A 20,022-nucleotide genomic window follows, 5' to 3' on the forward strand; every position below is an offset into this window, starting at 1 on the left:
GAACCCCACAACAGCCTGAGCCAGGCAGGGAGGGTGTGTCCGGTTCCCCAGCCAGGCCGCCTGGCCGGCTCGCGGCAGCTGGCGAGGGGCAGGCGGGGCTGCTGCTCTCGCCGAGCTCGCTGCCGCGGGTTCCCAAGCCGACCCGGCTTTCCTCCCCGCTGCCCAGGGCCGGGCCGGGGTCCAGCTCGCCCTCGGCTACAGCTGCCAGAGAGAGCAGCGGGGCGGAGGCGGCCCGGGCACCCCTGCAGCTGCGCAGCCGACGGCCCGGGAGGAGAGCTCAGGGCACGAGACCCTCGTTTCCAGGGTGGGCCGCGGCCCCCACACGCCATCCCCGGGTCGTTTTTATTCTTTGGTTTCGTCCTTCGTCCTTCTGGATTAAGCAGGAGTTTTTCTTTTCTTCGTTATTGTGGGGTCGCGTAAGGACGGTTAAGGGCGCACGGCGCGCATCAGGCCGTCAGGTGGATGGAGTTTTGCGCACGTGCTCACCTGTGTAGCGGCCACAGCCCCCATCGGGGCCCTCCCAGCCCGTCCCAGGCAGGGCCTCCCGGAGGTCACCCCGATTCTGGTTCCTGCCACCCTCGGCCAGTTTCGCTGGTTCTTGAATTTCGCGTCTGGAATCGTGCAGCCTGTGCCCCGTCGCTCACTATGGCTTTTCCCCAACGTGCCGTCTGCGAGGCGTCCACACCGGCACCCGCCGCCGCGGCGCACCCGCCCTGCCAGCACACGCAGGGGCCCGTCCTCGTGGGCGTGGGTGTTCGGGCACCGCCAGTTTTTGAGCAGTTTCCACGCCAGTGCGTGCCTGGTCCTCTCGCCGCGCGTCCCGACAGCACGTGGTGTGGCCGCCCGGCGGCCTGCATGGACTCGCCTCCTCCTTCGTGTCCCTCTCATCTTCCTGGTCCCCTGGTCCCCTTCTCCCGCGAAGCGCTTGCTCGTTCACGGCTTCTGCGCATTTAAAAATCAGGCCGTTGTCTCTTTTTAAAGAACGGTTTCTGAGAGTCCTTGTGTTCCTCGTCGAGTCTCCTCTCGAAGGCGTGCGTGGGAACAGCTTGCTCCGCGCTGCGATCCGCCCTTTTGCCCCCAGCGGTGTGTCCTGTGGAGTCCGGGGCAGCAACACTTCTGTGTTACGGGCAGGACTTTCGGAGTCCTCATAAGAAATAGCTGCCTACCTAACGTCGTGAAGATACGATTTTTTCCAGACACTTGACTGTTTTCCCATTCACTTTTAGCTCTTTGTGATTTATCTTGATTTCTGTGCCAGGCAAGAGGTTAGGATCAAGATTCTCTTTTATGTATCTAGATGTCTTCTGTGGATAAAGAACAGACACGGATTTTGTCGAAACTTGTCTTTTCCAGCACATGCTCCGTCTTGGGGACGATTTCACGCACGCTTGACTAGGATGCGCCCTCGGCAGGGGCCGGGCGGTGTCCCCGAGGCCAGGTTGGCTGATGTCACTCGAGTCCGTGCCGTTACTGGGTATCCTGCCTGCGTGTTCTCCGAGACCAGGCAGGGGAGTCACAGCGTCAGTGTCTGGGGAGTCTTCCATTTCTCTCTGCGTCTGTGGTCATTTGCTTTCTACATTTTGACGCAATTTTGTTCAGTACGTCTGAGTCCGGGTTGCACTGTCTCCTCCTCTTATCATGGGATTTCCTCTTTGTCTGTATTAATACCCCTTCCCTTAAATTCCACTGTTTCTGATATCAGCATGTCCATACCAGCCTCTTTGGTCACTGCTCGAAAGGTGTATGTCATTTTTCAACCTTTTACTTTCAATCTATTCCTTTCTTCCTTGATATTTAAAGTGGGTCTCATGTAAAAAGCAGATATTAATGGTAGGTCTTGCCTTTTGTGAGAATGCTTGTTCCGTCTACACTGAGTTTTCATTAAAACGGCTGGGGATAAGTCAGCCCTCGAGCTGTTTAATTTCTGCCTGTCCCACCCGCTCTTTGTTTAATAAACCTCCTCTTCGCCTTCCTGTGGATTAACCAACTATTCCTGATTATTCCCTTTTCTCTCCTACGCTCCCCTTCCAGCTATGCATTTTTGTATTGCTCTTTTCGTGGTTATGGTAAATATCACAATGTGCATCTTTGACTCCTTACAGTCAAAAGTTGTATTTTTGCCGTTTCCTGCACAATTTAAAAACATTTACTTCCTTCTCCCCTATTGTTCGTTCTTTCCTTCTGCGTGGCTTGCAACCCCCACAAGACATGGTGATTATCGTTGCTTTAAACTCTCGGTATTCTTTTGCATTTGTCCTCAGATTTGCTCTTTGTGGAGGTTTTTCATTCCTTTTGGAAGTTCTACAACTTCTGACGTCATTTTCTTTCAGCCCGAAAAAAAAATTTAATTTTTCTTGTAGCTTTGTTCTGCTGCTAAGGAATTTTCTCAGCTTCGGTTTGTCTTCACTTTTGAGAGCTATTTCACTGGATAGACTGTTTTCCCGCCAGCACTTGGCGGATGCTATTCCATCGCCCTGGGGCTTCCATCCTTCCTGCTGAACAGTTAGCCGGAAGTCTCAGCACTGCTTCTCCGAAACGATCTTTTTATCCCCTTAAGTGGCTTTTAAAGATTTTTTTCTGTTCTCCTTTTTAGAAGTTTACTTTATCGTGCCTAGATGTGGTTTTCTTTGTATTAAGTTTTTGGAGATTTTTAAAGTGCTAGCTTAGAGTCTTCCATCAATTCTGAAAAGTTCTCAGCCATTAATCTCTTCAAATATTGCTTCTGCTCCACTGTCTGGCTCCTCTCCTTGGGCTCCGACATCTGATTGTGTTTCACGTGTCCACTTGCTCTGCACTGGTTTTTTCCATTTTCCCCACCTGAGGCTGAACCTGGATATTTTTCTGTTGACCATCTAAGGTTTACCAGCTCTGTCTTCTGCCGTGTCCAGTCCGCTTTAAACCCCTCCAGTTCTAACTCCGGCGTCTGGACCTGGCATTTGTACAATACTTGAACCAGTGACTACGGAATACGCATCTTTTCAAGGGCCCACAGCAGACTATAAACCAAGTGTTAAATTTCGGAGGGTTGAAATCATGGAAAATACGGGATCTGACAAAAATGGAATTAAGCTAGAAACCAACAACAAAAAGACCATTGGGGATTTTATAAGATCCTTAAATGTTTGTGAATTAAGCAGCACATTTAAAAATAACTCATGGGTCAAAGATGATAGGACAATGGAAATTAGAAAAAATTCTACTGAATGAAAATTAAGATAAAATATTAAAACCTGTGAGGTTCAGCTAAGCAGTGCTTATTGGGAAATTTATACCTTTAAGCATGCATTTCAGGAATAATAAAGGTTGAAAACCAGTTTCAGATGAAAATCTAGTTTCATCTCAAGAGAAAGAACAGAAAATTCCAAAACTAAGTAGAAGGATAAACATAAAAAAAAATGTAAGAGCAGAAATAAACTAGAAAAAAAGTACAATAAAGAAAAATCATTAAAGCCAAAATTTTTCATTGATAAAATTGATAAACAACTACCAAATCTGATCAAGGGAAAAAATGAAAATGCAGTTTACCAACATCAGAAATGGAGTGGGGATGTCACCGCGGTGTCCGGAGACATTAGAAAGATGATGAAAGGACGTGATGAACAGCACCAGCCACTGGCAATCACGATGAAACGGACAAATTCTTTGAAAAACAGTTTGTTGAAACATACTAGGAAAGAGATTAGAAATTTTGAATAGTCTGTATTTTTTAAAGAAATTAAATCTGTAATTTTAAAAACTTTCCTACAAAGAAGAATCCAAGCCCATAATGGCTTTACTGGTACATTTTTCTAAACATTTAATAAAAAATTAATTCCAGGCTGGGCACAGGGGCTCACACCTGTAATCCCAGGGCCCTGGGAAGCCGAGGGAGGACGATCACTTGAGGTCAGGAATTTGAGAACAGCCTGAGCAAGAGCGAGACCCAGTCTCTACTAAAAATAGAAAAACTAGCCAGATGTGGTGGTGCACACCTGTAGTCCCAGCTACTCGGGAGGCTGAGGCAGGAGGATCACTTGAGCCCAGGAGTTTGAGGTTGCTGTGAGCTAGGCTGACACCACGGCACTCTAACCCGGGTGACAGAGCGAGACTCTGTCTCAAAAAAAAAAAAAACAAATTAATTCCAATGATCTACCGATGTTTTCATTTCAAGTAACAGAAAAGGATAGAATACTTTCTAATCATTTCATGAGGCCAGTAAAGTCTGATATCAAAACTTGAAAAGGGTATAATAACAGGAAATTATAGGCCAGTATTTCTCATGAAATCCTAACCAAAATATTATCATGTTGAACCAGTGATATGTGAATGACACAATACATTATAACCCAAAGGGCTTTGTTACGGGAATGCAAGGTTGGTTTAACATTCAAAAGTTTATCAGTGAATTTCATCACATTTTCAGCATAAAAAAGAAAAGCTATATGATCATCTCAGTGGATGCAAAAAATGGATGAAATTTAATACCTATCCATGTTAAATTTTTTTAAACAAATTAGTAAATTAAAAAAACCTTAATTTGATAAAGTTTATCTGTAAGAATCCTGCAGCTAACATATTTCTCAGTGGTTATATATTGAAAATGTTCCCCTTGAAATCAGAATGAGACAAAAATGTTTACATCAGAATTCTGTTTGGCACTGACTGAACAGAACTGTCTACTTTAACAGTACAGGAAAAATAAAGAAAAGACAGACCAGAAAGGAAGAGGTGAAGACTATTTGCAGATGATGTGACTGCACACATAGAAAATTTTAAGGGATTATAAAGTATTAGAATTGAGTGAATTTAGCAAGGTAATTATGTACAAGATTAATATGCAAAAGTCTATTTTATTTCTATGTTCTAGCAACAATTGTAAAATGAAATTCTAAAAACACAATTGTCAATAACATAAAATAGGAACAAATATCTAGAAATAAATCTAATGAAGCACATTTGAGGCCCTAAACCTAAAATTTAAAAATTAAAGTAAGAGATATTAAATACCTAAAAATGTGTGTATGTATATGTTTATATAAATATATATTATGACATATGTAATGTTCATGAATTAGAAGACTCAATAGTGTAGAGATGTTTGTTTTTCCCAGACTGATCCAAAGATTCAATGTAATTCTAATCAAATTCCCTCCAGGGATTTGGGGGGGTGGGGCAAGAGGAATTCACAAACTGATCTCTACAGAAACTTGAATGATTTCAGAAAAGCCAAGACAAGCTTGATCAAGAAAAACAAAATTAGAGGACTTATGCTCCTAACTTCCAGACTTCCTCTGAATCTACAATAATCAAGACAGTGTGGTTCTGGGATAAGATGGGTAAACAGACCGACGTAACCGTGATTTAGACGTGTGACGTTGGGATAAGAGCTAAACAGGTGAAGGTGACAGAGCAGAGTCTAGAGAGACCCTCACGTGCACGGCCAGTTGATCGAAGATCGAGCTGCTGCAATCCACTGGACGCGGGTTGGTCTTTTCACTAAATCGTGCTTGAGCAATGGGCACCCGTATGAAAAAAATGTGCCTTGAATCTTGCTTCGTAAATACACAAAAATCAATATGAAACATATCCTGTGATACGTGAAAGTCAAAAAAATGAGAAACCATTGGAATGTGTGTTCAGGAACAGGCAAAGATTTCTCAAACAGATCACTAAGAGCACTAACCGTAATAGGAAAAAAAATCAATAAACTGCACTTTATTAAGAACTCTGCTTATGAAAAAAACACTATAAAAAGGATGAAAAGAGCCACACAACTGGAAGGATATAGTTACGGCACGTGCCGTGTGTCCATCAGAGGCCTCCTGCCTGGCAGACACGAGGAATGCCCGTAAACCAGTCAGCAGAGAGAAACAGTCGGGGTGCAAATGTTCGAAAGACCTGGACAAGCACTTCCCAAAAGACGACGTCCAGGTGGCCGGGGAGCGCGCGGGCAGGCGCTCCCCGCCATCGCTCATCGGAGAAGTGTGAGTGAAAGCCGCAGTGCGGTGTGTCACGCCCACCAGGATGGCCGGAATTGAAGCTACGTGGGGCCACCAGAACCCCCACACGCTGCTGCGGGGCGTCAGTTGGCGGGTCCCCTTCTGAAAAGCCTTTGACCGTTCCTTATAAATTTAGGCGTCTACGTACCCTGCGACCCGGCTCTTCCATTCCCAGGCATTATCCAGGAGAAATGGACACACATCCTCATGGAGCCAGCGCCTCGTTGATGACAGCCCAAACCTGGGCAGTCGGAGGAAGGGCTGACGGGCAACAGCCTGGACGGCCCATGTGGGAGAGGCGAGCCGGACGCAGCGAGCACGTGCTGAGAATTCCGGGACGGGCAAAACCCATCCGCAGCGACAGGAGGTCAGAATGGGGCCTCGTTAGTTCCCGTCGGCTGGGACGGCAGGCCAGGGACGCTTTGAGGAGCCAGAAGGGGCCGTGTCTTGCTCTGGGTGCCGTCCCACGAGCATACCTTTGTACAAGTTGTCAAACCGCTTTTTCAGGCACGGCTGCGCGCTCTGCGTTTCCCTGGGCCTCAGTGGAAGAAGTGCCAGGAGTCACCACGAGGTGGCAGCACGAGACCCCACGCGGCCCCGCAGCTGCCCCGTCCCAAATCTCTCAGGAGGGCGACGCCGGGTGGCACTTCCTGGCCCTCGCCGACGTGTCCCTCCTGGAGCCCCCGGTGCTTTGGGAAGTGCCGTCCTCACGGCGGGGAGCGGGATGCCCAGCAGGGTGCCTGCGTCGGCCCTGTCATCATCAGCGTCCGGTCACCGTGGGGCGCGGTGGCCCCCAAAGCTTTGCCGGGCTCGTGAACGGCCCACGTGCTCCCAGCCCTCTCTCCCCGAGCAGGGGCAGCGTAAGGTTGTACCGGGACGCCGCGTGAACTTGCCGTTGCGGGTGGTCCTGCCCCGCGCCCTCTACACCAGGCGGGGACCTCCCCGCAGGACCCAAGCCCGTCCTCTCTGAGCTGAAGTCTCAACAGCACCGTGTCAGCAGGAGCTGGTCCCCTGGTGGCTGTGGCCATGACTGGCACGGTGGACGTCACTGGCGCCCGGCCTCACGTACACCAGGACGGTCGGGGCCAGTCTCTGGCAGGCCAGACAGGGACGTCACGGGGGCACTGGGGGCCGTGTCCTGGCCAGGCCGAGCTGGCCTGGGGTCAGATCTGGCGTGGTGCTCACCACAGAGGGGTGGGTGGCCTTGCGTGGTGCTTGGCCAGCGCTGGCAGGACACGGCCCTAGCAGGTCACCTCCGCCCGCACCCAGGGAGGAGCCTGTCCCTGCTGGGGCCACGCCCGTCCACCCCCGCTGCGGCTCTCACAGTGGGGCCTCTCCCACAGCTCCAGGCCCGCGCCAGTCTCACTTTCCCTGCAGCTGCCCCGCAGCAGGTGTGAGTGGAGCACAGATGTCCCGGGTCCCGTGGGCGCTGCTTCTCTACCCCAGCCCGGGCCATCGGCAGGGCTCCTGGCTGCCCACCTGCCACCTCCGTGCTGCAGCCACCTTGTCAGGAGGTCGGGGGCCCCGCGCCGCACCTTCTCTCCATGGTGCTGGGTCTGCCCACGCGTGGAGCGTCCGAGGGGCGTGGGGGCGGCTGCCGGTGCTAGGATGGGCTTCCCTCCCCCAGGCAGCACGGATGCACCCTGAGCTCTCGAAGCCACTCGAACAGTCCTACCAAGCCCCTTCCTTATTCCCTTAAATTATGATGACTTGAGTCAGGCCCACGGCCGCCACGACTCTGCGAAGCCACCAGCAGGGTCCTGGTCAGACTGACTGTCCAGCTTGCGCGACGTTGAGCTGGAAGCTGATGGGGGCACAGGCAGGCCGGGCACAAGGACCCGCCTGCCTCCACTGCGGTTTTCACAAGGCCCAGGCCTGGTGCTCCTTGGGGTGTGCATGCTGGTCCCGATCCACTAATTGGGGTCCCCGTTGTTGGGTCGTGGTCTCAGGGGTCCCTCCGCTCGGCAGAGCCGAGGTCCTGGGCCTGCCCCAGCCCTTTCCGCCGGGTGGGCTTAGACCGTCCTAGAGCCGCAGCGCCCGCGTGGTCAGCGGAGTCTCACGCACCTTCTGCATCTTGCTTTGTAGCGGCGATGCTTTCATCTCCAATGCAAGGAATTACTTTTCGCCGTGCCAGGCTCTGCTGAGTAAAATCACGTCCGTGAACCCTCAGCTGGAGATCGACGGGCTGCGGAACGTCTGGATTGTAAAGCCCGCGGCCAAGTCCCGGGGCCGAGGTGAGTCCCCTGCTGTGGGCGCTGCCCGAGTGCACGAGTTCACCGCCGCCAGGGCCGCCAGCCTGGTGCCAGCCGGGAGGAACGGGGACACAGGTGCCCAGGCTGTGGGCTCAGGACTCGTGCACACCTGGGCGGTCCTGGGGGAAGAGGTGTCTTCGTGGCTCACGTTCAGTCGCAAACCTGGGTTCAAGTTTGCTAATTAATTAGGGCTCCTCATTTGTATTCGTAAGTTGAACTTGTCTGTAGTTTTCCTTTTGTATTGTCTTGTTCGACTTTGGCACCAGGCTTAGCCTCACAGAGGGGCGGAGGGCTTTCATCTGAGGAGGGATGGCGTTCCCATGCCTTGGATCCACTCTAGAGCTCCCTGTCAATCCCAGGGTCTCTCTTGGGGGTAGATCCTTAACGCCTTTTCCGGTTATCTGTGTTTCTACCTCGTCTTCCTGAATTGCAGCTACCACGGCATTCTCTTTTTTATTCCTAACGGTAAGTGCCGTGTGTCCTATTTTAAACAAACAAATAAACAAACAAACAAAAAACACGCCCCCTCCAAAAAAAACCCAGAACTTCAAGGTGGTTTTCTAATCTTATTCATGTTTCCAAAGAACCAACTTTTGGTTGCATTTCTTCAATTTTCCTCAGTGATGTTTTCCATCCTATCTCTGACTTAAATGCTAAACTCTTATTTCCAATCTTTCTTGTGCAATAATAAAAGCTTTAAGTATATGAAATTTCCTCTGAATATGGCTTTAGCTGCGTCCTCTTGTTTCTGTTACATAATGTTGTCATTTTCCTTGGTATCTAATAGGCTTTACTTTTAGTTTGGATATTGTTTGCCTCTTGAGTTATTTTGAAGAGTTTTTTAAAAATTCACAAGTGGTTAATTATTACGATTTTAAAAAAAAAATTGTTAAAAAATGTATTGCATTCAGTCCTAAACATCTTCTGTCTGGAAAGATTCTCTTCTCTGCGCGTGGGCGGCCCACACCCTGGGTGCCCTGCAGACCTTCAGGCCTCTTGCCGGCTCTCCCCACTGTGCCCTGCCTGGCCGTGTTGGTGGGCTCTGCCTTGGGCTCTGTCCTGAGCCCACGCCTCTTCCCAAGCAGCATTTGCCTCCCCCGTCCATCTGGCCAGATCTTCCTCCCACTGCAGACACCTGCGTCAGCAGGGCCACTCCACGGACACCTCCAACCCACCTGTTCACAACCAAATGCACCTCTCCGCCCAGTCGCGGGCTGTGCCCTTCCCTACTTGTGGCTGGCCCACCTGCGCCGGCCCGGGGTGGCTTCCGTGGTTTGCTGCTGGGTCCTAAGCTTTTGTTTGAGGGTGGCAAGGTCTCAACTTACTACAATGGAAGAAACGAAAGTCTGGTATTTTTGAACGAAACTGTAGACAGGGCCCCTCCACCCTTGTATCAGTCAGAGCAGACCAGTGGTGCCACGTAACAAAAGCACCAAAGTCTCGGTGGCTCTCGGCAAGAGCAGCTTCTCTCTCACACCAGCCCTTGAGCTTCGGGGCTGTCACAGCAGAGCGAGAGTGGCTGGCACTTGATGCTGCAGCTCAGAGTGACGCGGGCGCTTCTGCTCACGTCACCGGTTTCCACGAGCCAGGTGGGCTGGCTCTGCGTTTGACGCTGGGAAGCTGTAAAGCCGCCTGCACCAGCAGGGGAGAACCGGGCGGGGTGAGGGCCAGTGTCCCGCCCTGCCCCTTCCTGGCTCCTCCCAGGCACCCTGGAGTGTCACCCCTCACAGGACTGTGAGGCCCCTCGGTGCTCACCCCTCACAGCCCTCAGAAGCCCCCCGCCCCTGCCTGGCAATGGCCCGGGGTCTGTAGCGCAGCCCCTGCTCCCGTGTTCCCACCACACCATGGAGCACAGCCCAGGGCTGCCTGCCTTTCAGAAGTGCCTCTGTCCCCATTCCTGTCCCATCACTGACCTTTGTGTCCTCTCTGGGGTTCTGGGTTGGCTCTGTTGGGGGAGAGTGTGGGGGTGGCCTCCACTGAGCACCGCCTTCCCTGCCCAGCCTGGCCGCACCACCCCCGGGTCTGGCCCAAAGCTGTGCCCCGGGGTTGACCGGCGGCCTCTTGCAGACATAGTGTGCATGGACCGCGTGGAGGACATCCTGGAGCTGGTGGCCGCAGACCAGCCTCCCGCCAGGGACAAGTGGGTGGTGCAGAAGTACATCGAGACGCCCATGCTCATCTACGACACCAAGTTCGACATCAGGCAGTGGTTCCTCGTCACGGACTGGAACCCGCTGACCATCTGGTTCTACAAGGAGAGCTACCTGCGGTTCTCCACCCAGCGCTTCTCCCTGGACAACCTGGACAGGTCAGTGGGGGGGCTCCTCACCGTCACCCACCACCAGGAGAGGCGCAGATGGGGAAACTGAGGCTTGGGGAGATTAGTGGCCTCCCCAAGGGACAGGCCCAGGCCCGCTGGCCTTCAAAGCCAGTGCTCTATGCCCCACGATGTGTGTATCTTCTCCAGAAAATCTTAAAAGGCACCATTTGCCACGTTCCTGTGAGTGTGGGTGGCGTGGCAGCACCCTGGGCCCGAGTGCGGGGAGAGCGACACAGGGAGGGGCCGGGAACGGGGTGCCCAGGATGAACCCCTCCTCTCCGGGACCCCGAGTGTGCAGGGTGGTGGAAGCCTGTCTGTGAGCCCTCAGGAACCCGCTGTCCACACAGAGAGTCCCTGGGCCTCTCTGGGCTGAGGGCTTCCTCTGGCTGTTTTGTGACCTTCACTCAGCCTTGGGGCTGGAGGGTGTAGACACCGGGGCTGGGGGGTTGCACAGGAGTCAGTCAGAATCCTGGGGGTGCTGGAGGAGTTAACTCTGCCCCAGGCTAGGGGCTGCGGCCAAGCCTGGAGTCACACCTGGCAGGTCACACCTGGAGTCACACCTGGAGTCACACCTGGAGCAGGGCTGGAGAGGAGCTGGCTGGGGGCTCTGGTCAAGTGGGCCAGGAGGAGGGGTCCAGGAGGAGAAGAGGAGCTCCTGGCAGTGAGAAGCCCAGGGACTCCTGCAGCCCGCACACCTGGCCGCACCCAGCTGGGAGCGGTGTGCCCCACAAGTCTCCCTCTCTGAGCTGTTTCTCCATCTGGGACCGTAACGCTCATCCTAGGAGACGTGAGATTCCCGGAAACCGTGTCTGAATGGGTGCAGCCCAGTGGCATGTACTGACAAAATTAAATAGTTAGATGTCAGCATTGTAGGTCCATGACCCTCAAACTACTATTTTTATTTAGGTCATTAAATATGAAATGTCTGATTTCAAATCAAAAGTGTAGTTTATTAAATCTCAAACAAGAAGTAGTGCGATTAAACAAAGCGTGCGCCTAAACTATGGACACAGTTTTGCCATTTTAACGGTAGTTTGTTTATGCCAGCAGCGAAGAAGCCTGGAGAGCTAGTGGTGATGAAATCGGGAAAGGTGTTTTCCACAGCTTGTGGAGAATTGAATACTTTTCCTTGCAGTAAGTGGCCCAAAGCCTGGAAGAAGTGGTAGTCGGTTGGTGCAAGGTCTGGTGGATACCGTGGATGACAGAGAGTTTCTGAGTGCCGCTGCTGTGGTTCGAGCAGCGTTGTTTGTGCAACATGTGGTTGAGTGTTGTCTTGCAAGAGGATTGGCCTGTCTCTATTGACCAATCTCGGCTGCTTAATCACGAGCATCCTCATCATTTCATCCACCTGGTTGCAGTTGACATCCGCTGTAATTGACTGACCAGGTTTAGTCAGTCAATTAGTAATGTCAAACCTTGCTGCTAACTCACACATAGGTTGAGATGGATTCGCTTCCACTGCAGCTTTCAGCTCATCATTATCCTCCTTGGTCTCAGGTCACCCACATGGCTCCTTTTCAAGATTAAAATCACCAAAATGGAACTTCTCAAATCATCGACGTACTGTGTGTTCATTAGCCACATCCTTCCCAGACACTTCGTTGATACTTTGAGCTGTCTGCACTGCGTTGGTTCCATGACAGAGCTCATATTCAAAAGTAACATGAATTTTTGACTTACCCATGGTTTCACAAAAATTTCTCTAAAAAAAAAAAACGTGAAAGATAATCACAAGCCAAAATGTGTGTCTGCAAGACTGAGGCTGTACCTTCACAATGAACATAAAACAAGAAGTGTCACAGCGAAATGTCAGAAACATAACTGTCAAACTCAGTACTTAAGGACATCGGACATTTCATACTTAATAATCCAATACTTTTCAAAGCTCTCTCCTCTGTGCCTGTATCGTTCTTTTTCACCTGCTTCTAATGGACGTGTAACCAGCGCACAGTCACGGGGTCAGGCCCCCCCCCCCCGCCACCCCGAACAAGAGGGCAAATTCCCAGCCCAACAGCGCCTGCCTGCCAGGGCTACGGCTTAGACGGAAATGGCCTTGACCATATACACAGTATTTTATAATCTCCTAAAAGATGTTAGTTGTTCTAAATCCTGTTCAGATTACGGCAAGAGTGTAAATCAATTAATGGAAAGTTGTAGCTGGGTGACTCTTTCTCATCTGTCTCACCAGATCAGCCCTTCGAGGGCCAGCGTCCCTGTGCCATACGCAGATGGGGAAACTGAGGCAGAGGTTGTCACTTGCCAGAGGCTCCTCATCGGTGGCCCTGAGCGGTGATACAGTCCCTGGTGTCCCCGGGCTGGACTGGGCGCTGTCCGAGGCTGCTTCCGCGTGGGGCCCTGGCCAGCGGCCCTGCCGGCCTCACGCGGCCCGTTGCCTTGCAGTGCCGTCCACCTGTGCAACAGCTCCATCCAGAAGCACCTCAAGAACGACGAGACCCGCAGCCCCCTGCTGCCAGGGCACAACATGTGGACGAGTTCCAGGTTCCAGGAGTACCTGCAGAGGAGAGGCCGCGGGGCCGTGTGGGGCAGCATCATCTACCCGGCCATGAAGAGGGCCATCGCCAGCACCATGAGGGTGGCCCAGGACCACGTGGAGGCCCGAAAGAGCAGCTTCGAGCTCTACGGCGCCGACTTCATCCTCGGGAGGGACTTCAAGCCCTGGCTGATCGAGATCAACTCCAGCCCCACCATGCACCCCTCCACGCCGGTCACCGCCCAGCTGTGCGCCCAGGTGCAGGAGGACACCATCAAGGTGGTGGTGGACCGCAAGCTGGACCGCAACTGCGACATCGGCAACTTCGAGCTCTTGTGGAGACAGGTGAGCGGAGCGTCCACCCCTGCCGGGGCAGTGAGCGGCCCGGTCCACCGGGTGGGTTCGGTGGCCGCCCTGTGCTGCCGGCGCTGCTGCCTCCCGGTCACTGGGAGCCCCTCGTAGCTGCAGGCCGCCAGCCCCGCCGCTGTGGAGGACACGGGGAACGTGGTCTTGGCTGCTGGGACATGTGTGGGCCCAGTGGCCACCTGCTCCCCCGGGGGGGATCAGCCACCTCACTGGAGCCCAGGAGGGGCTTGCTCCAAATGCCCCAGGGGCCTCGCGGGTCCAGCCTTCCTGTCTCCTTCCCAGGCGCCCTCCCTCCTGGCCAGAGCGAAGCCGAGCCCCCCTCGGGGTCTGTCCCCGCAGGGCTGGGTGGTGGCTTTGCCTGGGTGGCTCGCTGGTGGGTCTAGCCCTGGCCTGGAGATGTGCGGGGCATCCCTGGAGGAGGGACCCCGGGGCTGCTGGCCCATCAGGAAGGGAGGCCATGCCTGTCTTCTCAGGCCGCGTGGGCGCGGGCAGGACCCAGGAAGGGCCCCGTGACCCCTGAGGCAGGCTCGGCTGCCTGTCCTGGCCCCCGCGGTCCCCACCGTCCTGGCTGCCAACCCAACCGTGCCCTCTTGCGCAGCCCGCCGTGGAGCTGCCGCCGTTCAGCCGGGCCGACCTGTGCGTGGAGGGCCTGGGCGTGCGGAAAGCCCGCAGGCCGGTGCTGCCCGTCTCCAGCTTCAGCTTCCCGCCTGCGCTCGCCGAGGCCCCGCCCCTGAGAGCGCAGTGCCCGCCGGCCTCGCCCCACGCAGCCCGGACACCCGCCCGCGCGGCCCTCACGCCGGACCGGAGGCCCAGGGACGAGAAGGGACTTCCCCGCGCGCTGCCCGTGCCCCCGCAGACGCCGCAGAGGAGCGGTGGCGCGAAGCCCGTCCTCGCCAGGCCTGGGGGGATGCCGGGGCTCGTCGCCAGCAACTGCCAGCTTGTAGGCGCTAAGGCCGCGACCACCAGCCTGCGCGCCCTGGTGCCCCTGGCGCAGGGGGCCCTGCCGCCCCGAGCTCCAGGTAAGCGCTGCGTCCCTGCCTGGGGCCACCTGCCGCCCCGTCCCCAGGAGGAGGCCTGGCGGTGACCTCTAGGGCTTCAGTGCCAACCCCTGCTGTGGCCAGTTAGAAACGCGGCCATGCGTCCGCACCCCATGCCCGCCCCAAGCTTCACCTGCATTTACAGCCGCTCCCATCCCTCAGGGCTCAGGGCATCGCTCCGCCTCCTCCCCACCATGGAGGAAGCGTCTTGCATGAGAGCCCTCCCTGGTGCTGTAAAGGCTGGGACGGCTGCTCCAGGGCAAGGCCCAGGGACGCTTGGGTCTGGGCATGGGTGTCTCCTGACAGTGCGGCCGAGCTTGGAGCAGGGTCGGGACATAGGGGCCCCGCCTGGGCTAGGGGTGGTGCTGGCCAAGGTGGGCCAGCCGCTGGGAGTTGGGGTGGTGGGCTCCCCTCCATAGGACCTGGTGGGTGGTGCCTTTGTCTCAGCACCTCTCGGCGTGGGGTGCGCCTTGGGGAATTCGGATCAGACCATTCGAACAGCCGGGCACCCGGGACAAGCCAGGTGGCGCACAACGGCCGGGCTCTTGTTCAGGTTTTGAGGGTTCTGAGGGAGCTCTGACCCGTGTGTGGCTCAGGGAGGGGTGCGACTCCGGCCCTGTCTGCACCCGGAGCTCCCACGCGCCTGGCAACCAGCAGGGCCAGAGCAGGGGTGGCAAAAAGACACAGGCGGACCTGGGCCCACCTTGTTCTTGTTCTGCCCAGATGCACTCGCCCCCGAACGGAATACCCCCATCTGCTGCTCCCTCCACCTGGGCGGGCTCTGGCTCTGTCTCTCTCTGTCTCTGTCTCTGTCTCTGTCTCTCTCCCCGCCAGATCGTAAGCTGGGGCGGGGGCACCTACTTCTGTTGTCTCCAGTGCGTCTGTAGCACTGGGACCGTGCCTGGCACACAGCAGGTGCTCAGTGTGTGCTGGACGCCCCTGGAGGGCTCCAGCGAGCGGGGCGTCAGCTTTCGGGGCTGGCGGTGCCCGTTGGGGACTTTGCCGGCCCTGCCTGTCTGAGCCTCCCCGTGTGGGTGCCTGCCAGGTTTCTGCTCTGACGGAAAATCATCTCGGGGAACAGCGTGTCGGGGGGGTCGGCAGCTTAACACCGTACCACGAACTGGGGGGCTTGAGACGGTAGGAATTTCTGTCACGGTTCTGGAGGCCAGAGGTCCGAAGTCCGGGCGTCGGCAGGACCGTGCCGCCCAGGGCTCTCGGGGAAGGCCCCCCGTGCCTCTTCCAGCTGCGGTGGCTGCCGACGAGCCCCGGCATCCCTGCAGCCTCTGCCGCATCCCCACACGGCGTCTTCCCTCCTTGCGTCTGTGTCCAGAGCTTTCTCTTCTAAGGGGGCAGCGGTCACGGGGGGGCGTCCCACTGCAGCAGACCCTCGCCACCGCTCACACCTGCAGAGGCCCCGTCTCCAAATAGGGTCGCACTCACAGGCCCCCGTGCACATGAGTCTGGGGGACACCCTCGACCCAGGACCCCAGGTGTTGCAGGTGTGGCCAAGGGACAAACTGATTCGCACTCTGACAGCGTCCCGGGAGTGGCTGCTGCTCCCGTCGCGGCCAGCGCGTGGCGTCGACAGGCGCCCCGGTGCTGCCTCTCTGGGGTGCAATGTGCTGTTTTAGGTTTTTCCACGTGCTAAGGCATCTGCTGGCCGTTCAGGGTCCCTCTCCTGAAAAGTGCCCACTCAGTCCTCTGTCAGCTGTCCACAGAGTCACGGGTCTCTCTTCCTCGTTCGCGGGGGTACTTGTCCAGGACTCTGTCCCTTTCCAGCTGGTCGTGCCGCAGATACCGTCTCCCACTTGGTGGCTTTTCTCCTCCCGCCACCGTGGTGTCTTCGATGTGCAGCCATCTTCGCTTTCACGAAACCAAAGGGATCCACCTTGCTCTCTGTGGCTGGTGATTTTCGTGGCTTGCTCACGAATGTCCTTACTCTGAGGTCGTGAAGGTGCCCGCCGCGGTGTCTTCCAGAAGCTGCTCTTCACGCCTAGGTCTGCGGGTGCACACAGGTCTCCTAGAGCGGATTTGTCGTGCGGGTGGGTGGGACAGTGTGATTTTTCACGTGGGCTCCCAACGGGCCCCAGGAGAAAGCCCCTCCCCCTCCTCTGCAGGCCCCCCGCTGCATACGCGGGGTCCGTCTCTGGACCCCCGGTCAGCTCCCGCGACCTGGCCCACGCCGCAACGTCCTCACCGTGTAGCTCTGTAGGACATCTCCAGGCCCAGCAGGCAAGTCCCACGTCTTGTTTTTCTTCCTTGGAAATGACTTGGGTGTTCTGACCCCCGTCCTTCTCTATAAATTGTAGAACCAGGCTGTCAGGATCCACCAAAAAATTCCAAAAATGAGCAATAAAACTACTGGAATTTTTATTGAGATTAAGTTAAATTCATGGACCAATTTGGGGAGAACTGACTTCTTCACAGTATTGGGTCTTCCAGTCTATGAACATGGTATGTCTCTATTTGTGTATCCTCTAATGTTTCTCAATAAACTCCTGTAATTTTCTTTGTAACAATCTTGTACTTTTCCGTTAGAGTCATCTTACGTAGGTTTTCATTTCATTCTATTATAAATGGTATCTTTTCATCAAAATTTTATTATTTCTGTAAATTACAGCTGGTTTGTAGAAATGGAATGGATTTTTTTAATCCAGTCATCTGGCTAGCCATTTTTATCAATTCTGTTAATTTATTTGAAGATTCATTTGTATTTCTCACATACATTTGGATGTTTTCAGTTATATCATCTAGTCAATTTTCTTTTTCCTTGTGATCATCCACTTTTCATTTCTTTTTCTTATTCCACTGCACTGTCTGGGACCTTATTTCATCCAGTCATTCGCTCGTTCTTCTCACCCCATCGGCCCCCAGGGACACACTATCTGATTAATCGCAGTTCTTGGTTCCTGACATACTTTTGTTGCTTATCCTTGCACGGCCGGCTTTTATTTAGGTGGTGTGATAGCGTCATAAGAACCTAAAAACTGTGGCCTACACCACTCTTAATGTCCACACTCGCCATGCCCTTGGCTTCCTTTTTAATTAGTTTTATTGCATCTATATATTTTATTTAAGAGATCTAAAAATTTTTAGCTGTTTTTACTTTTTAAAGGTTGTTACTTTTTAAATTTTTTTCTGTTGGTGTGTAGAATGTAACTAACATTTACATATTAATTTCTCAAATGGCCACATTTTAAAACTCTCTCATTATCTCTAAGAGTTTGTATGTATATTCTTTTGAGTTTTCTGTGTAAGCAGTCTATCGTGTGCAAATAGTTTTATGTTTTCCGTTCCGATCTTATTGCCTCTCATTTCTTAGTCTTGTCTTATTGTACCAGCTACATCCCACGCAACGTTAGGCATCCTTGTCTAATTCCTGATTTTAAAGAAAACATTTCTAATATTTCTCATTTATGATGAAACTTGCTCTAGGTCTTTATAAAGACCTGGAGATAGATGTGATATAAACATAGATATGAATGTATAGTTATTCTGGCATATTTAAAAGGTTTCTTTCTAATCTTTACTCACTGAGAATTCTTATCATGGTTGTGTGTTGAATTTTCTGAAAAACTTTTTTGTATTCATGAGGTTATCATAAGATTTTTCTCCTTTTTTCGATTAAAGTGGTGAATGACATAATCGATTTTTTTTAATGTTAAAGTAATCTTATATCCCAGGGTTTGACATATGGCTGAATTTGTTTATTGCATGTAGTTAAATGTTCTCAACCACGGCTGATTTATTCATACTACTGTTAATAGACGTTTACATTGTTTCTAATTCAGGCAAGTATTAATACAAGTAGTACTGCTGTGAACATTCTTTAATTTGGTGAACTTATATAGGCGTTTCTGTGGGAATGGAATTGCTAGGTCATGCATTCAGCTTTGGTAGACACTCCCAGGTAATTTCCCGTGGCGGATAAGCATTCCAGTTGCTCCGCACACTTGCTGATGCTAGCTATTCTCTCTCTGTCTCTAATTCTAGTCATTCTAGTAGATATGCAGTGAATTCACACTGTGGCTTCAATGTGGACTTCCCTGATAGCTAAAGAAGAAGAGCATCATTTTATATTTATGGTCCATTTGAATGCACTTTTGTAAAATGACATTTTTTTATTTGGACAGATTTTTCTGTTGGCCTGTTCTCATTGACTTGTAGGAACTCTTTACATATTCTGGACCCAAGTCCTTTGGTGGGCATATGTATTCCAGATATCTTCTCCCATGCTATGAGTTGCCTTTCCCTTGCAATGTTTTGATGCACAGAACTTACTAATTTCAGTATATTCCAAGATCAGCTTTTCTTTTATGACTAGCACTTTTTGTTTTCTGTTTGAGAAATCTTTGCCTAGCCCAAAATCATGAAAATAGTCACTTGCATTTTCTTCTAAAAGTTGTATTGTTTCACCTTTCACGTTTAGATCTGTGTTCCTCCTGGAATTGTTTTAGTGGGTGACGTTGGAATCAAGATCCATTATTTTTCTATATGGATACTCAACTGATTCCATACGGTATGTTGGAACCACCCTTCCCCCCGCACCATTATCATAAAACAGGTGCCTTTTGGACTCTGCTCTGTTCTGATTGTCTGTCTGTCTGTCCATGCCTATTAATCAGGTGTCTGCAGCGATAATGCTACATAACAAAGACCCTCCGCGTTCCACGGCTCGTTTCCCACAGGCCTGCGGGTCAGTTGCCGCTCTGCTGGGTGCCTCTGGGGGGCCGTGGGCCCCAGCTGCAGGCGGGTCCAGCCCTCGGCATGTCTCCTTCTTCTGGGGCCAGCGGATCCCCCGGCGTTGTCCCCACCTGGCAGATGGCAGGAGCGTGACAGGGGGAGCCAGACCACGCAAGCGCCCACTCACACGGTGCCCCCGGCCAGACTCACGTCACGGGCGAGGAAGGGCGCCCTGCAGCGGGGGTCGGGGGAGCGGGTGTGTTCTGAACAACGGTCACATACACCACAGCGCAGCCTCTTGGTCCCGAGTGTTCACTTACCTTCTGCAAACAAGGCAGTCTCCGCCCCCGCTCTGACAGCGTCCCCAGTCACGACACTGGCTCCACATCCAGGATCTCGTGATTCTTCCTCACTCTTCTTCATCTGGATAACCGCGAGCTGCGGCCACTTGTCCAGCGTGGAGGCTGCTGTCCCTTCCCTCCTGCGCTAACTTAGCCCTCGACGTGACGGATGCGGACAGAAGACGTGAGACTCCTGGGTCAGAGACGGAGGCCTTTGCCACTTGTGGCACAGCAGGTCTGAGTTGGTCCCAGAGTGGCGCAGGATGGCCCGCGGGGCCACACGTGGTCGCGGGTGCCCACTGAGGAGCTTTGAACCGGGGAAGTCGCTGCTCTTTCGCAGCAGCAAGCGCCTGCTCTGGTCCTGCAGGGGGCCGTCTCCCCACCCCTCGGCGCTGCTCGCGGCCGACTCCAGGCCCTCTGGTGGCCCTGAGGGGTGGCCCAGGTGAGGGGCGGCAGGGCCTGGCATGCACCTGAGGGCCACCTGCGCACCTCGGGCTGCACAAGAGAAGCAAGGAGGACGGTCTCTCCCAGCACGGGTTATCTGCGTGCACACA

The 20,022-nt window shown here is 53.3% G+C and overlaps 1 protein-coding gene across 1 annotated transcript in view; it reads left to right on the forward strand.

Annotated features, from left to right (window-relative positions):
• Positions 1 to 20,022, forward strand: part of TTLL8 (tubulin tyrosine ligase-like family member 8) — a 55,475-nt gene that overhangs the window by 16,708 nt on the left and 18,745 nt on the right. The window contains exons 9-12 of the mRNA XM_012648741.1: positions 8,064 to 8,212; positions 10,298 to 10,538; positions 12,951 to 13,386; positions 14,006 to 14,426. Of these exons, the coding sequence (XP_012504195.1) occupies positions 8,064 to 8,212; positions 10,298 to 10,538; positions 12,951 to 13,386; positions 14,006 to 14,426 (1,247 nt within the window). The remainder of the gene's footprint in view (positions 1 to 8,063; positions 8,213 to 10,297; positions 10,539 to 12,950; positions 13,387 to 14,005; positions 14,427 to 20,022) is intronic.

Source organism: Propithecus coquereli, unplaced genomic scaffold, assembly GCF_000956105.1.
Source record: "Propithecus coquereli isolate 6110/MARCELLA unplaced genomic scaffold, Pcoq_1.0 Scaffold294, whole genome shotgun sequence".
NCBI lineage: Eukaryota > Metazoa > Chordata > Mammalia > Primates > Indriidae > Propithecus > Propithecus coquereli.